Here is a 19184-nt window from a genome sequence, read left to right as displayed (position 1 = left end):
TAAAAAAACAAAATGTTAAGCTAGTTTTCATATAACTTTACATTAACATACATTGTTCACTAAGTTAAAAGTCTCAAGTTTGCCAACATAAAGAGTGAAACATAAAATTTACCCTTTTGTTTTTCTTCAACAAACACTAACCTACAATTCCTGTTAAGTCTTCTCACATTTTATAGGAACCTATTTTCCCTTCACCAAATTTTTACTTACAAGTACAGTCTATTGATGATCATAATTAATCAACTGCAGCACAACCTGTCTTCTTTTCCTTCTTTTCTTTTAGTAATAAACTTGAATAATGTTCTTCAAATTCACTTTAGTATTGTCTTTATATTGCTTCTTTGGTTTTCTGTATAATTTCACCTGTGGAAAATGGTCTTTAAATCGGGCATATGTTGAGCTAGTCGTCATCTGGCTCAGCCGAAAAGTCAGGCTCCTCGGGCTTCTGAAACGTAGGCATGTCCATATCCTTCATCTTCTGAACTCCTCTCCTTGTGTTTGCAGCAAATCTTGATGCCAATATTGTAACTCCAAGGTTTTGCTTTACATTTGAAGAGTTTGTTGGTGTAGTCTTTGTTTGTTGATCATCCTCGTGTTCACATTCACTTTCATATGCTGATTGATCATCCTCAGGAGCATAAGACAAGGACTCACCTCTATAAAGTTCTTTGGCTAGCTTTCTCCTCTTGAAACGACGCCAAGCAGCTTGAACAAAACAGGCAGCCCAAGTTCTCCAGTGGTGAGAGTAATAACGGAAAGTGTGCTGTAGCTTCTTACTATGAAGACGTCTGAATTGATTGGCTACAAACTTGAGATCCTCTGCATGTAATGCAAAAGCTTCTACTTCTGATAGCGCTCTCACTGTTCTCGTTGATGAAGGCAAGTTAAGAGTGGATCGTGGCAACAACGCCCAGGCAAGGAGTTCCTCACCACAAAAGTCACCTGGCCTCAAAGTAATTGAGTTGAAGAAGCCTGTCCGCCCACCATTTGTAGTTGAGCTCTCTAATGTTCCTCTAATAACAAAGAGCATTTCAGTTACTGGATCACCCTCACGTACAATGTACGTTCCTTGAGTACTTAACGAAGAACTCAGACGTTCACATATGGCATCAAGCAGTTGATCATCCATTTGCGAGAAGAAGGGAACCTGCAAAACAGAACAACTCAAGCAAATCAAAGAAGAAAGAAAAATACATTTCACCTGTTTGAGATTATCGCAGTACCAAAATGCAAGTACTTCGCGTCATTTCAATAACTATTGATATTACAAAGTTGGGGTGTAATGAGAGAACCCAGAGAGAAAATGACTTACACGCCGAACAAGGTCTAAACATAGGTGACGTTGGATGTCACGACGAAGGTCTGAAGGTAAAGCAAGCAGGATAGATTCTTCATCAACTCCTCGAGTAGCAAGCCACTTGTACTGTACAAAACGTCTAACACGTTCTTGTAGATCCTGAGGAAGTTGGCGATGCCTCATCCATTCTTCAGTATCTCGTCGCTTGAGCCTCCATTCTTCAAGCCTCACAGTGATAGATTGTAAGTATGTCTTCATTAATAAAAAGGGAGAAATTAGACTCGAGTTAGAAGAGCTTTCTTCAAAATGAAATGTTTAAGTTCACAATATAGAAGATGTAGAAGAAGCATTCTATGTTGTAACTGCAAAAACAATGAAAGACTACTGATCCAAATCCACATCAACCAAAAAGCATCAAAAGAAAGAGACTCCAATCTTCGCCAAAATCCAAAGTTGTAGTCTATATGAGGATTTCATATGTGATATTAAAACAATGTTTGTCACTCATACCTGCATGTTTCCAATCAAATGAGCAAACAGAACTAGCCCAAAAATAGCAATAAGAATGGCAAATGAAGTTTCCCATATATATGTGCTTGTGGTCAAGTTTTGGCCGTAAGAACTGCAAAAGATCAGAAAACAAAGTGCTTAATATCCCTGATTCGTGATGCTGCAGCAAATAGCACAAATTTGCAGATAATCGTAATTACCAAAGATATACTTAAGCAAAGTTATTTACATGGCTATTTAATATATAATAACTGATTTTGAATATTGACTTAAAGATAACACCTTATACACCATAAACAAAAAACCATTTTGGACCTTTGAGATATATGCAATTGATATTCAAGAAATTTTGGCTTGATAATCCAAGATAATAGTGGCCAAGTTAATGGTCCTATTTGGAAACCATACCTCAAATTTTGTAAACCCCACCACAAACAGTACAAGTACTTCTCAAGGAACTTTGAGGAGACAACATTGTTTGTAACTGCATTTGCAAATATTCCAAAGTCGAAAATGGTCGAGTTAGAAGGATAGCAGTTGCTGAAAACTTGGGTGCTGTTTACCCATGTTATCCTGTCTGCATGGTCTGTAGTACCACAGTCAAGAAAACGACTGGAGCATTGTAAAGGACTAAGCTCCTTTTCACAAGCTATTTTCCAGCATGTAGCATATCTCTCAATTGACAATAAGTACCAGGAAGCACCAAGGACCTACAATAAAAGAACCTGATTCACTATCAACAGTATCAAAGACTTTAACAAAATATTTCTATTTATACAAATTGCAAGTACCTAAATTTAAGGACAGGACTAAACTTACATGGCTTGCCAACATGTAGAGTAGCAAATTGTAAGCCGCCCCGGCCCAAGCTGTTTTCGTGACAACTCCAGCAGCTTTAATAATTTGAGAACTCAATGGGAAAATCAGATAGAGTCTTGGCAGATATTGCAGCAGGACTATTAATACAAGCGCATTGTTGGTGTGATCGGAATGAGAACTTCTAATTGTCGGTATGATGAACCATATTACAATCTGCAAAAGGACAAACAGCTAAATCCATGAGTAGTTCTCTCTTTTATAACATGAAGATGGATTCTACTCCAATACTAAATTGTTAATTGATCTATCATGACTTGTAATGTAATTGTTTCCTATAATAATTAGCATCGACATAGATTCCAATAGTTTAAAAGACCCGCAAAGTGACATAGCTGAATTTGTTTAGGCAAAAACAATAGCGGAACAAGAATTTTCACTAAGGGGGTCAAAATATATGAAGAAGCCAAAGGAATTCAACATCTACTCCATATATACATAAAAGATAGTTTTAACCATGTATAAACAATGTATTTCCGCCAAAGGGGGTTCAGATGAACTTCTTAGGAAAAGACCATTTCTCCATCTATAAAGATTAGCTTTTCGATACATAATGTTCAAATTTGCACAACAACAATCAGACTAACAACAATTCTCCACTGGTCAAGACATGTTACACTAGCCTAATTCAGGATTATTTGTTCTTCAATCATATTAAAACAAATAATTGACTATACAAAGACAAACTAAAGCGGACGCCATTCTTGAAACATGATTATGAAGTACCTGCGGAAGAGGCAGAGCAGCAATAGCATCAATGAAGAATTCAGACTTCAAGTACTTCCTTGCAATCAATTTCTTATCCATAACAAGTTCACCCCTTCCAAACACCCTTGAACTTCTTGAAACATAAGCAGTCCTAAACTTAAATATCACATGTAACAAATAGAAAACATCTGCTACTGTTCGAAAACATGTAACACTAATCCCAAGATTCAAGTCAATTGTCATACATGAAGATTTCCCCCTATTCACCACTGATGGAAGGTAAAAAAACAATGGATCCATGAAGAGAGCCATCAAACAAGAAAACAAGAACACCCTATTCCATTGTATAACAATTTCACTTCCTGGATCAAGAATTTTCTTTTTCCCAGGTACATAATTTTCTGGGAAAACCTTAAATTTCCCAAATTTAGGAACTTTACTAGCTCCAACTTTGTCAACATTTCTACCATCAAGATACAAAGGTAGCTGCTTTTCAAGAACATGGTTCTCATTCTTCTCCCGTGAACTTTCAAGATTCTGTTTCCCATCATTATAAAACCTAATAAAATCCTCAAAAATATCAAAAAAAAAAAAAACGAGAAATCAAAAAATACAGAAAAAAGTACACTAGAAAATTTACCTTACCGTCTTGGCTTTCTTGAACTCCATCAGAACCTTTACAGACAAAAATACCTACAAATCTTCAATACACAATGCAGAAGCCAAGAAAATACCAAAATGGTAAAAAAATTGAATCTTTACCCTTTTCAAGAAGTTCCATTTCAAGAATATGCTTATAACTTATAAAATAAAAATGTAAACTTTGCTCAAAAATACTCACATAGTTGAAACATTCAAGAATTTTCTCAAATGGGGTTTGAAAGTAACCATAAAAATGAAGAAAGAGGAGTTGAAGTGGGCAGAAACAACTCTGGTTTTCTGTGTATATTTAATTTAAAGGGGTTGACTTTACTTGGAAGATCACAAAAAGACAAAGAGTATATTAAAGAAAAATAGATAAAAACAGCTCAGATATAACTAAAAAATATATATATATTGATACTGCAAATTGGATATGGAAGTTCAAGTGAATACAGTCGTGCAGGCCATAATAGACGACAGTTTTTTCTTTTTAATTTATTTTTAGAGAAAAGAAATTGGACAAATAAAAATGAACGAAGAGAATATTCAGTATTTATTTTGTTTAACATTAGTTATTTGTTATTATCTTGACATACTATAAGGGTAATATTTTGAATATGTAAAATTTAAACGTTTTGAGTAGAGCCGTCAATATGGGCTAGGCCCGTTGGGACGGCCTGGCCTAACCCGGGATTTAATAGGGTTGGGCTAAGATTTTTGGAGCCCATTTAAGAAAAGGGCTTTTTAGCCCGGCCTGAATAAGCCTGCTCATTTGGGAGGCTTGAGAAATATTGGTAGGGCCGGCCCGTGGGTCAATAAAAATTAATTTAAAAATATAATATAATATTAAAATTTAAAAATAAAGAGAGTTCAAAATCAAAACAATTAGGTTAATATATCTATTTAGATATTTATACTTTTGGTTGAAAAAAAACTTAATAAATATTAAGGAAAATGCACAAGTACCCCCTAGACTATGACCGAAATTCCAGAGACACACCTACACTAAACTAAGGTCCTATTACCCCTGAACTTTTTTTTTTGTAATTTTATACACCTTTTGTCTTATGTGGCACTCTATGTGACTCCAATTGAGGCGCGTCAGAGATATTTGGATGCCACGTAAGCCAAAGACGTACACAAAATTACATAAAAAATAAGTTCAGGGGGGTAATACGACCTTAGTAAGGTGTGTCTTTGGGATTTCGGTCATAGTTTAGGGGGTACTTGTGCATTTTCCCTAAATATTATAAACATTATTATATTTGTGAATTTGATTAACTAGTAGTGACAAGGTCTCATTTGTTTCCATTAAGATTAAGACGTTTGAATTTGAATACACATTTAAATATTAAGATGTGCATTAAGATCCAGATGTGTAAATCTGAATAAACATCTGAATATTAAAATATTGTCTTTGAATTTGAACACTATATTATTGGGACAGTTTGTTTTCAATATCTGAATGCACATATGAAATTAAACGTTATATCAATAAAATATTATAAAAACCTTGTTAGTAAAATCGGTTTTTTCATATAAAATAATATTTTGAACATTTTTACCGTAACAAGGTAATATGATTTATCTTTTGAGGACTCAACATCAAGTTACATCATTAATATGACTATTTTTTGCACTCAAATACTTTGAGAATCTAATATAATGCAATTTAAAATAGTTTATATAGATTATTAAATATATAGTTTAGGAAAATATTTTATTTTATTTTATTATAGAAATTTTTTATTGTTATCGATCAAATAACTAATACTTTCTTATTTTTTAAAATCGTGCTAAATATTATATCATGGAAGTGCTTATCAATTCAAATATATTGATTAATTTAGAGAGTAAAAGATGTATATTAAGTTAATATGAATAAAGGAAATTATAATGACAAGCATGTAATTAATATTAATTAAATAAGAAAATAATTTTTATGAGTTGTCGTGATTTAGTTGAATTAAGATAGGAGTCTTATTTTTTAGTCTGAATACTGTTAAGGGTGTGTTACAGATCTTATTCATTCAGATATATCCAGACCCATTAAGAGGCTTATAAGAAAAAATAAAACAAACGAACTTAATGAATTGAATTTGAATAATTAAGATCAAGTTCTTAAAAAACAAACACACTTAATGAGGCAAATCTGAATGATTAAGATTTAAACCCCATTAAGTGCAAACAAATGAGACATAACATAAATGATATTGTTTTGTTGATATTTATGATAATATTTTTAAATTATAATTTATAATTTAATTTAATAATTATAAAAAAATATAATTTTTTAAAAAGTGGGCTGGCCCGACAAGCCTGTAGCCCACATACTTGTGGGCTGGGCCGATCATTTTCTGGCCCACACAAAAAATGGGCTAGCCCGGCCTGGTCCGTAAAATGTCAAAGCCTGTATGAATTAGCCCGGATGGGGTGGGCTAGCCCATATTGACAGCTCTAGTTTTGAGAAATGTCTAATATACTTAATACGATTTAATAACCAACAAAATAAATAAAAAAGCGTAAATAACCTCTTGATTTTCAAAGCGAATAAGTATTGGTAGATAACTATTTTTAATATAATGAACAAGTAAAGATAGATAAAGTATCTCCGTTTTAAAAAGAATGATCTCCTTTCCTTTTTAGTCTGTTTTAAAAAGAATAACCTCTTTCTTTTTTTGTAACAATTTTTCACGTGGCATATTTAAGGTCACAAGATTAAATGACAACTTTTTACATTTGACATAACTTTAACTTAAGATCACATGATCAAAAGTTTTTCTTTTATTTTCTTAAATTCCGTATCAAATCAAACTAGATTCACTAGATTCCGACCTTCCCGCTGCTCTGTATAGTCCTATTGGAGGGCAATACAATACTCTAACGATTCCTGCCTTGGTTGATGATGAATTACCTTACTCCCTTTCCATACCGGGTCTAGGGGTATAGTCTATTCTATAATATACTCTTCTTCTATCACAGAAATTGTTAAATCGGAAGTTAAGCCCTATAAGCACTTCACTGAAACTAAAAAGAATTATTCTTTGTGAAAAGAAGTAGTAAATACTCGGTATCTCTCATATTATTGGATCATTTTTCTAAAAATATTTATCCCAAATTATTTGATCACTTACTAAATTAAAATAAAATGAATTAATTTTTTTCTATTTTATCCTTATAGTAATTAATATCATTATCATGTTTAACGTTTCCATAATTTCTCTTTCAAAACTTTTGTACTTTCCAAAGTGTTCATTATATACTTGCTTATTCATTTGTACTCATGCTCTCACTCATTTTGAAGTATGTATATCTTTTGTATGCCATATGTCCATAAATTATTTTGAATTCATTAATATGAATAAATGATAAATTAATTAAATTAATTATTATTTTTAATTTCTTAAAAATCATATAAAATAAAAAAATTAATTATTATGAAATGGAAGAATAATATCTTCAGCTGAAAAAAATAATAATTAGGAAATCACGAGTTGCATAAAATTATATTAGAGAATTTTTGGGACAGATGAAATGGACACTAAAATCAAGAAATGCATTTACTAGATGCATCAAATACTCCACCTAGGTGGCATAAACAACTTGCTAAAAAGTACTGTTGGTAATTATTTAATATTATTTTCCTCCATTTTTAATTGTCAATTTTTTTTTAAGAATAAATTATAAAATTTGATTAATATCTTATGATGTGTTTTTATATTATATTGATATATAAAAAAATTACGATTATAATATTTTTTATATAATTTTTAAATATCAAAACTATTTTTGATTTAAAATATTAAATTAATATAATCTATTTTAACTTTAAAAATTAATAAAATAAATATAAAACAAAAATAAACGGAGAAAGTATGAGGCATCAGCTGGTTAAAGAAGAGAGAGGGTTGCATGAACAAAATTGTAGTACTACTATCTCATCAATAATATTAGTCCATTATTAATTTCACACACTTACTAAAAATTATAAATAAAAATATAATTTATTATTTTCTTTTGTTTAATTTTACTTGTCAGCCATTGAGTTGGTGTTACTATTAAAAAAATAATTAATGATATAAATTTTTTTACTAAATTGTCCTCCATGAAATAATGTCTTGAAAAACAAGTAAGTATTTAATATTGAGGGTAAAACATGAAAAATATATATATATATATATATATCAAAAGTAACAAGTAAAAATAAAATTTTTAAAATAAGTGACTAGCAAAAGTAATATAATCTCTTGAAAAATGTAATAGGGAAATGACTGTAAATAATGATAAGGTTAGATTAGAAACTAAGGATAAATAGTTATACACATTCTAAAATAATATAGTAAAAAATTATTATTTAGACGGAGTAAGTAGTACTTATTTATATGATAAGATTCTATATAAATATTTTGAGTCTATAATATTCTACGTAAATTAGAGGTGTGCAAAAATTGAATGATCGATAAATCGAACCGAAAAAAATGTTATTGTGTTATTATTATTGGGTTTTTAATAAGTTTATAAAAAAAATTATTGAATTATTGGTTCGGTATCAATTTTACTATTACCGATAACTCAATAAGACGGTTATTTTACCCTTCCTAATTATTAAATATTAATAATTTAATATATGATTAGACACTATAAATATGTCAAATTATTAGTACTTTATCAACTTCACACTAGGTCGTTTTACTGTTAATCAAAACCTAAAGATTTAAGTAAGGGGTTCACAATTATAGCTATTTGATTTTAATTTTAGTTTTAGTTTCAGTCTTGATGGACTATTTTATTTTAGTTTTAGTCTGTAATTGTAGGTTGTAGCATTTGCAAGTTTGTGAAGATCCGTAATTTGATTAACATAAAAAATTTCATGCTATGTTTTGGTGGTAACATGTATTATAGCCTTCACACTACATTTCTCTTGTTGATGTAATTTCTTATTTTCTTTCTTGTTTCACTGTATCAAAGCATTTAGAGAAGTGAGAAGGCATATACTATCTTACGGACAGTTTCTTATTGGATAAATCAAAAACCGAATCGATAATGATCAAAAACAGATAAATCGAAACCCGCTAAAGAATATCTTATTGATTTGTTATTGGATTAACATATTTAAAAATCAAAAATCGATAAACCAAACCGATAACACATAAAATCGAACAGAACCGACTGATGCACACCCCTCCTCAAAAAATTGTCACGTTTCATCAATAGTAATTTTTTCAACTCTAATACTCCATACCCGCCTCTACCAGTGGCAACCACCCTCCACCTACGACCCATATTATCTCACCCCACCCAACCACGCCACTTCCCACCCCTCTTCCTCACCACGGACCTCAATCCGCGCTCCCCCTTCTTCTTCTTTCCACGAAATTGAAACTGAAGAATTTTCTTGCAAGGTTAATCATCACTCAACTCACCAATCACTCTATCTTCTCTTTTCTGCTTATAACTCATGAAATACTTTTCTTTTTTGAGCGACTAATTTAAAATAGGCTTAAGGTGCACGACTTATTTTTTTTTTCACCGTTTCATAATAATATTTAATTAAATTATATATAAACAACTTTGAGATAAAAAGTTTTTTTATTACTCAAATTATGTGTTGTGTATGAGGATAAACAAAAAGTATAATATATTATTTAAAATTCTGTAGTCTTTGAATATAAATAATATAATTAGCTCGTGAAAGTATGATTAATTCATTTATTTAAGTTTGAAAATATATAACGACTTGATTATTTAGTTATACAATCCATTTCAATTCAGTTTAATTGAAAGTTGAATCGATTTGAGTTAAGTTATATAACCAAACTAACCTATTATTTTTCGTTGAAATATTTAACTAACAAAAAATCAGTAATCGTGACTCATTTGTTGGTTTAACTCATTTTATTTTACTTAAATTCCGTATGAATAACTCATTTATCACCTCAATCATAAATATATCATACATTTATTAAAATTAATTATTCTTTTTTTATAAAATATATTAAAACAGATGAAGTAATCACAGGTCCCACTGAGAATAAGCCCAAAATCAACTTTCGTGGTTTTCATGTGTCAAAACTCAAAATGAGTATATTCATATGTCGGTAGAGTCCCTTTTTCTGTGTAAACATAAAGACAATAGCTTGTGTTAGGTAGGACAAAATAATGCAATGCTATAATATAATAAAATATAAATGGCAAACGAATTGCCAAATGTCCTCGTAAGATTACCCGATACGGAAACATTGAAATTTTATGAGATTCTATAAAATTCATTAAATTTGAGTTAAGTCTGTATGTGTTAAATTCTAGTTAAAATTTTTGGAGACGGTTCAATTCTAAACCCTCTATATTTTAGGCTACTAAATTCCTTTAAAAGACATCTCAAATCAAGAGATTAAATCCAAATCTTTTTAATTCGAGAAACACTATTCTCAAATCACGAATAAATATTTTACGAGAGAAGAATTAAGGGAGGAGCAAAAAAGTATTTGTACCCACGCCATTTGCTATTTATCAATAAATTTATGACTACAATTTTATTTTCTTATCGCTTTAAAATTTGTAAACAACACATTCAAAATGATTTGCAGTTTCTTTTATAATAATAAAAAAACATTTACATATTTTGATTAAAACCTATCACGTGTTTGATGATGTGACGAAACATATTTAGTCCTAATTAAGAGTATCCCACTTTTCACTAACAAATTATAATCGATCATGTTATACAATTTAACTCATTAAAGGAAAAGGGAAACGTTTGAAGTATATCTAAATTTTAATTGAAATTATTGTAATAATTTTAAATTTTGAGCAATATTTATTATATTTTTGAACTATTTAATAGTATATTTTAAAAGTATACAAGTGTCAAGTTTGACAAGTTACTATTTATGTTGATATCATATTTATGATATCCATATAAAAATGTATATATCTTTAATTTTGATCAAAGTTCGAATATATTTCAAATCATTTTCTCAACAGAAAATAATCAATAAACTTTGTTGATATTATAATTAGAACAATCCTTTTTTTTTTGATAATGTCAAATTATTTTCAAAATAGAGAAATAGGTAAATATATGATAATTTTGAGACATTAAGTAAAATGTGATGATCAATGATAAGTAAAGATGTAAATTCAACTATATATTTTAAAAAGAAATGTTAAGTGATTTACCTTAACAATATCAAATAGTAAATAAACAATACTATAACTTATTATTTGAGTTACTTCAAATTTTTTTATATCTATAGATGAAAAATAGTATGAAGCTTGATTCATTTATGAGGAGTTATGAGTGTCAATAATATTAATAAAAAATTTGATACATAATCTTGTTGAACGTTAGACATATTTAAGATGTATAATCAACACTTTAATGACGTAAATTGCACAGTATTAAATCTTATAACGTGAATCTCTAAATATTTTTTCGATATTCAACCTCAAGACAAGTCCTAACACTGTCTTTAAAAATAGTGGTGTGAATATTGATTTTCACAGCTCGATAAAATTCGAATTAAAATGCACGTGCGATATGATCCAAAATTGGAGCGTAAAATCCGCCTGATAATGTTGTAGGCACGTGCGAGGAAAACATAATATCCGCTAATCTCTTATAAAGTTTGGAATAATAGAAAATACATATAAGATAAATATACAAAATGAACAGAAATAATTTGAGTAGATAAAAGATAACCAAAAATAAAAAAAGAAATACTATGTAGTTTTTATATAAGAGTATATTTGTTACCGTGTGATTTTTGAGAGTGAATTTGATTATTTATTGAAGCTAACTGAATTAAGTTAATTCAATATTTTAAATGAAGAGTTAGCTATTTAAAACGTTGAGAAAAATACTATAAGTTACATTTCTTTGCATAAAATTATGGTTTTTTTAAAAAAATTATCTTAAAATATTGACAAAAAGTTATACTCGAAAATAAAACTTGACAGATATTTTAAGACTAGATTGACATAGCTCGTGTTGTGCATGAGCCCAACATGTCAGGCATAATGTAAAATGTTCTTTAAAATTTGTATAAAATAGATAAATCTTATATGGTGCTAATTACATACTATTTCGGAAGTCTTCACAATTACAATAATTTTAAAAAATTTTCATTACTCTCATATGCATTTCTCGATTGTGCGATACATTGCAAATGAGACGTTACTTAAGATTTAATTGTGCCGGATTTGTCGAGTACATAGTCTCTACTCTGTTGTGTCAGATACACTCCTCCTCTATTGTCAGATACATTGATCTCTACTCATTCTATCGTGTCAAATACATTTCTCTATTGTTGGATACATTGGTTTCTACTCTTTTGTTGTGTTGGATACATTCCTCAATATGTCAATACATAATTATGAGCATGATTCATAAAGGGAGGGATGTATCCAAGAGAGAATTTCGTAATGAAATGTTGTAAAACATGTCATGTACAAAGGAATATGACTACAAAATGAGGATAAAAAAGTAACTGCAGTTTCTGTGACCTCAAGGTTATGAGACTTGCGAGCTATCAAATTGCTCTACCACACGCCAAAGATAAGAACTGAAAACTAATAATTAAAGAAAATTAAATGTTCCCCTCCACCCTATCTGTACAAATAGAAAAACTCATTTATACAGAATGATAAAAGGGCTACTATTGGCAGAGGAACACACTTTTCTGACGTATGCAATTATTGAAAGAAGAATAAACCATTCCAACAGTTAGCATGAGTAAACAATTCCAAATTCTAACAAAGAATTTCTTACTTAACACCCATCTTTATGGTTGTCCATCTGGACTTCTTAATTTTCTTCATGTGGTATTTACAATCGAAAAATGATGATATACATTATACAAATAAAAAATAAGATAATATTGATTAGAAAATCGTTTAAAACGAATAAGAAGTAGGATAATATTAATTAGAAAATCATTTAATTTTTCTAGTTATCTTCAATACGAATCCATACAAACAAATTTTAGATGCAAGAAAAAGGTTTAGGAAATTTATTTCTTTCTTTCTTCTGCCTTTTTATATCATAAGAGGCGTTTGAACAAACAAACAAATTTCTATATACAATTTACAAAGAAACATGAAGAAAGACAAAGAACAATTATGCACCATCCATTAAAAAAAAAAATACTAAAAGAAAGACTCTATATTATTAGGGGGGAAAAGACACGAGTTATACTCTCTAGTTGTTTGGTAGAGTGTATTCGAAAAATAATTACTTTCTCTGTCGCAATTTATGTGACTTATTTTCATTTTTAGTCAGTTTTTTCCAAAAGAGTGACACATTTATATATTAAGTAACAATTTAACTATAAAATGTTTATTTTATCCTTAATGAAATGATTTATAACCACACAAATTTCTATCATTAATTTAATTGGACCACAAGTTTTAAAAGTCTTTCTTTCTTTTTTTAATTTTGTGTCAAGTCAAACTAACTCAAATAAAATTGGATGGAGGAAGTATACATTAACTATGTATATTATGAATAGGAGTTAGTTCCCTAAATGGTCACTTAAGTATTGAAAATTGCGTTCAGATATCACTTTTATTTTATTTAGGACCCAAAAATACTTAACACTTCAAAAGTTTCATCTCCTAACTTTAAATTTAATCATATGAATCATCATTGATCATTACGAAAGTAAAAAATATGTTTTGAATCTTATGGTGTTAAACTAAAGATATGTAAAAGATACTCAAATGTCACTTAATCACATGATTTTAAACATTCAATATGCAAAGTTAAAAATTAAAGAGTTAGCCAAAAAAATGTTCTTTTTTTTTTCTTTTTTAAAACAGACTAAAAATAATAAATAAGACAAACAAATTGAAATGAAACACCAAAATAATTTTTCTAAAGCAAAACTATAATAAATTCTATTTATTGCTTTAAAACGCGGCACATCAAATTTCGAGACCTAAGATAGATACCTCATTTTCTAACCCTAGAGTCGGCCCTGTAAATAGGTCATGGAGGCGCTGCAGTCCATCTATGTTCTAATTGACAAAAGTTGAGACTCAATTTCTTCATAGAGATTTGACATATCTGTGTTATCGAAAGGCGTTGTACGTGGAGTCGCCAAAGTCCATCTATGTTCTCATTGACAAACACTCAATTTTCTCTTACAGACATGATATTTTGTGTCATCAAAAAGTGTTGCACGTGAATGAGCAAATTCCAATAAAAAAAATTTGAATTTCAATTTTCTCATAGAAATTTGATGTTTCTGTGTTATAGAAGGTAAGACCACTTCTTATTAACAATCTAGATCTATTTTAATAATCAACTTGATTTATTTTACGTGTATTGGTACAAAAATGACTATTTACATAATATACAAATATTTGTTATTCTAGTACCACTGTTATTTTTCTTATTGTTTATGCACATATAAACGAGCGTATCTTGTTCAATTAATTGTTATGCGTTCATATAGCTATATGTACTTGTCTTTTGATTGATGTTCAATGTTAGAGGCATACATATTTATTAATAATTGCAACTTTGTATCTGAATCATAAAGTTATGATTTTGCACTTGATTTTATAATATATTTACTATTATATCTTCTTATTTTTTTACCCCTCCCTAGTTGCTTCCTTCCTTTTTTTCACCCTTGATGATTCAAGCTCACAACTTTCAAGCTGGAAGTGAGAGATGTTTACCATCCGAGCAACTCCCTCCCGCCATATATTACTATATCTATTTTACTCTATCATAATTCAGTTCTGTTATCCATATTTTTGTGTTCTGATTTCACATGTTGTGAACTGTTCTATAGTTTCTTAGCTCTTCTATGTGTTAAGAAATCTTAATATTCTTTTCTTTTGTGCATATGATATACTGAAGCGATTCTAGTCTCAGATACTAGGGACTTTATTTCTTTTAGTACATAATAACTAACAAAAGATTTTATTCTCTGTCCGAAGTCATGCATCAACATTGTTTTGCACTTCATCTCGTCTGAAAATGTTGTTGAATGTGTCAACATAACTGATGAAATTCGTCTACTTCCTGAGCACCACAAAGCCAGGGGGGAAATGCTGGAGGTAAGTTTCACAATTTCCCTTCTTTTAGTTGCTCATGTCATTGTTTGATGAATGTCTAGAATTATGCTTGTCTAGACTTCTATTATCATTCATATTTGATAGCGGAAAAGCATGTCTATCTTTTTTAAATTTATGCCAATGTTCATTAGAACAAAATAGATGTCATGTTCATTTGGTGTTCCCACTTGTTTCCGTGGAAGGGAGAAATAATCAATTTATAGTACCATATAGATTGCTTTTGGTACTATTCATTTTGTATTGTGTTAGTCTATCAACTCCCACTTATATATAGGAGTAATAAAGAAAGGGATATTGAATCGCTTATGAATATATCAATTTTTGTTTTGCTTGTGCGAGTCTCAATAATGAATTTATTTGTCAATCTATAATGTGGGAGGTCATTAGATTGAAAGTTGAAGAAATTGAAGCATTTGAGTTAATAATGAATTTATTTGTCAATCTATAATGTGGGAGGTCATTAGATTGAAAGTTGAAGAAATTGAAGCATTTGGTTAACTCAGTGGCAGATTCAGAAATATTGTATTATGAGTGCTCAACTATTTTTAGTTTGAAAAATACTAAATAACGTGGGTGTTCAGTTAATATATTTCATTGAATTATTAGATTGTTTATCACTAAAAGTCCAATGCTACTGAGTTAACCATAATAATTACGCCTCAATTCGAGACAAGATGCGATAGAAAGAAAGATTCATTCAAGGCCATCTATATGATTGGAGACTTGAAGTTGGCTTGCACGAAATTCATTAAAAAACTTTCATGTTTGACAAGTCAAAAGTAATAAATATATTTTATTATACGAATAAGTCTTAATTATAATAGTAGTTTAAGAAGTCAATAATATATATAAAATTTATTATATGACATGTTCTTTTCGCTCTTAAAATATGAAAAAATATTATCTATGACATCCCCCTCCCTCCAAGTGTAGAGTTGAAGGAAAATGATTCAAGAAACACCACATGATAAAGAATCTTACCATAAACTCTTGCAGTTATCTACAAAAAGTACACATAATTGAAATGATGATTGAATTTGGCTTAAATATTTTGTTTTATTTGCATTACACAACAAACGATTATGAAAATTAGTAAACTTTGTAATTAATTAAAGTACAAATTAAACAATAAAGCAAAACAATTATTTAAAGTGCTTAAATCTATGATTTTTTTCGATTCTAATCTGCATTTCTCTTAATTTTTCCTGTGAAAAAAAACTTTGTGCTTTGATTCGATTGTGAAAATGAATTTTCAACATACCTTGAATGTATCGAAATCTCAACCGACCTATGGTTTTGCGTTTAATGACAGAAATTACTCAGATCGGGTCTTGATGGTAGAGATTGTACCTAAATTCAATGGAGCTCAGACCAGAAGGTTGTAGTGTTGATGATTCAGCCTGAAAAGGCAAGCGTAAGAGAGGAGAAATCAAAACAAGAAGAAGTGGTTTGTTTTCCTTAATTTTAATTTAGGGTTTAGCTTACATTTAACTTTTTTCATTTTTGGTGTGAGAAAAGAAAAAAAAATCATGAAATGTTTGTTTTTTTGAAAGTTTGATGATTTGATTTTCTATTTTCACTTCATTAAAGATGAAAAATCTATCTACGAAAAAAAAGAAGATAGATCTTTCATCTGCGATGAAGTGAAAACAGAAAATCCAATCATCAAGCTTTCAAAAACAAACATTTCATGATTTTTTTTTTCTTTTCTCACACCAAAAATGAAAAAAAATTAAATGTAAACTAAACCCTAAATTAAAATTAAGGAAAACAGACCACTTCTTCTTGTTTTGATATCTCCTCTCTTACGCTTGCCTTTTCAGGCTGAATCATCAACACTACAACCTTCTGGTCTAAGCTCCATTGAATCCGGTACAATCTCTATCATCAATTCTCGTTCTGACTAATTCCTGTCATTAAACGCAAATCTATAGCTCGGTTGAGATTTCAATATATTAAGGTATGTCAAAAATTCATTTTCACAATCAAATCAAAGCACAAAGGTTTTTTCACAGAGAAAATTAGGAGAAATTCAAATGAGAGCCGAAGAAAACCATAGGTTGAAGCACTTTGAATAATTGTTTTGCTTCATTTTTTAATTTGTACTTACCTTAATTAATTAGAAAGTTTACTAATTATCATGACTGTTTGTCCTGTAATGCAAATAAAACAAAATATTTAAGCCAAACACAATTATCTACAAAAAGTACACGATAATCGGAGTTGCTTTCACGTACGAAATGCACTAAGCTTACGATTGGATTTTATTCTTATGTATTATGTAGGAGAATCATTCAAAAAATGCATAATTGAAATGGTATATAAAGAGTTAAAGACCAATTCTAATGGACATATTAAGTAGCTTTGAAGTGGGAGGAGATCAAAAGAGAATCTATTATTTTATATGACTACTAGTAATCATTATTTAAATGCAAACAAGAATTGACATAATTTTTAAACGGAAAAGGATTTAAAATATCTTGAAGTATTGAAAATTGTATAAAATTATTTTTCATCCACCTATTGGCTCCAAAATATCCTTGTCATCCATCTTTGGGTTCAAAATTGACCATTTTTTTAATTGTTTTAAAATTAAGCTCTTTAAATATTTTTTAAAATACTTGGCGTTCAATTATTGATTAAATTTAATTTATTAATATAATTTATAAATCAACCCACTACCTACTCATTACTAACTAAACCTCACCGAATTAATAATCCAATTATAATATCAAAATCGTCATAAACACTACTAAAACACGATGAAATTATAGATTCTTGAAAATGACATCCAAAATTATTCGAGTTCGAATCAAAGCTCCAATTAAATTTAGGTTGGGCCGCTTATTTAGGAGGATACTTTCTTTCGAGATTGAATTAGAAATTTATGATTAAAGGTAAAGAAGTAATACATCTCAAATTAATTCATGCACTTTTTGTTAAATATAATTTTATAAATATTTATCATTTGTTTTAAAACCTTTAATATATTATACTTATGAAATAACATCACATAATTGAGATGTAAGAATAATTAAGATGAACATAGTCAGACTTTTAAATTTATTGGTAATTTTTATTTAGACACTTAAATATATGATAATTTACTTCTATAGATATTCCTCAAATTTTTAAAAACACTCAATTGGCAGTAGCTAATATGTTGTTACATTAATAATGTAACAGGTTTATTAATTTAGAGGGGTTTAATTAGTAATGGGTGGGTAATGGATTGATTTATAAATTATACTAATAAGTAAAATTATAACAAATAATTAAGCGCCACGTACTTAAAAAAATATTTAAATATAAAACCGTTAAATAAGTGATCAATTTTAAACCAAAAGATAGATGACAAAGGTATTTTAGACCCAATAGGTGGATGGAAGAGACATTTTGGAGCTAATAGGTGGATGAATAGTAATTTTGTACCATTTCCAATATTTAAAGGGTATTTTAGGCCCTTTTTCGATTTTTAAATGGGTATCAATGTGGCACATGAGCAAACATTAAGAAGCCTATGGATGGTCCATAGTACATTAATAGTGGATACAATTTAATGGTGTATTTGATTGATAACCTAAGTCGATGTTGATTGACAAACGTAGTAGATCAAGCAACATAAATTATTATATGACATGCACTTCCTAATACACATACAGTCCTATTCATTAACTTAATTTTCAGCATTCTTTTAAGTTATCATCTCTGCTAATTATGCATTATTATACAACCTTCATTGCTACATTTTATAGAACCTTCATTAAAGATAGTCTATAGTAAAGTCTCACTCAAACCATAAGAACCGCAAAACAGTTCAGGCTGACCCAGGTCTAGTTGGGTAATTCCACTTGCACAACTACTGGCGGCAAGTGAAAAAATTTTAAATTTCCATACAGATGTTTTCAGCTATTCCAATAGGAATTTTCACTTGATACAGCCATTTAAAGAAGGTTGGCATAGATACGACTTTAACTCCTCAAAAATCCCATCAACCACGATTTAGGGTAAAAGCATTTATCATCATACGCCTTTGGACGCAATGAAATTAGAGAAAAAGGAG

The 19184-nt window shown here is 29.5% G+C and overlaps 1 protein-coding gene across 10 annotated transcripts; it reads right to left on the bottom strand.

Annotated features, from left to right (window-relative positions):
• LOC107026919 (probable cyclic nucleotide-gated ion channel 14) lies at positions 1-4391 on the bottom strand. Of its 10 annotated transcripts, none has more exons than XM_015228040.2 (8): positions 4233-4391; positions 4032-4092; positions 3410-3928; positions 2627-2839; positions 2216-2517; positions 1808-1919; positions 1313-1549; positions 1-1147 (listed from the first exon to the last, which is right to left on the bottom strand). In XM_015228040.2, the coding sequence occupies exons 1-8, from the start codon at positions 4280-4282 to the stop codon at positions 401-403; spliced, it is 2241 nt and encodes a 746-aa protein (XP_015083526.1). In that variant the 5' UTR covers positions 4283-4391; the 3' UTR covers positions 1-400. The 10 variants fall into 10 exon arrangements, with proteins under 10 accessions (XP_015083526.1, XP_015083532.1, XP_015083535.1 ...); XM_015228046.2 differs by having other exon boundaries at positions 3410-3950; positions 4032-4066; positions 4233-4375; XM_015228049.2 differs by having other exon boundaries at positions 4032-4066; positions 4233-4375.
• Positions 4392-19184: the final 14793 nt, after the last annotated feature.

Source organism: Solanum pennellii, chromosome 8 (assembly GCF_001406875.1).
Source record: "Solanum pennellii chromosome 8, SPENNV200".
NCBI classification, from domain to species: domain Eukaryota; kingdom Viridiplantae; phylum Streptophyta; class Magnoliopsida; order Solanales; family Solanaceae; genus Solanum; species Solanum pennellii.
Note: the sequence above shows the minus strand (reverse complement) of the source record. Positions and strands in the feature narration are given on the sequence as shown.

Coding starts and splice junctions, on each gene's coding strand:
- LOC107026919 (XM_015228040.2), bottom strand. CDS start 4,282: ATGGTTACTTTCAAACCCCATTTGAGAAAATTCTTGAATGTTTCAACT. Junction 2,518..2,626: donor TCTACATGTTGGCAAGCCAT/GTAAGTTTAGTC, acceptor CTTTTATTGTAG/GTCCTTGGTGCTTCCTGGTA. Junction 1,920..2,215: donor TGGGGTTTACAAAATTTGAG/GTATGGTTTCCA, acceptor GATCTTTTGCAG/TTCTTACGGCCAAAACTTGA.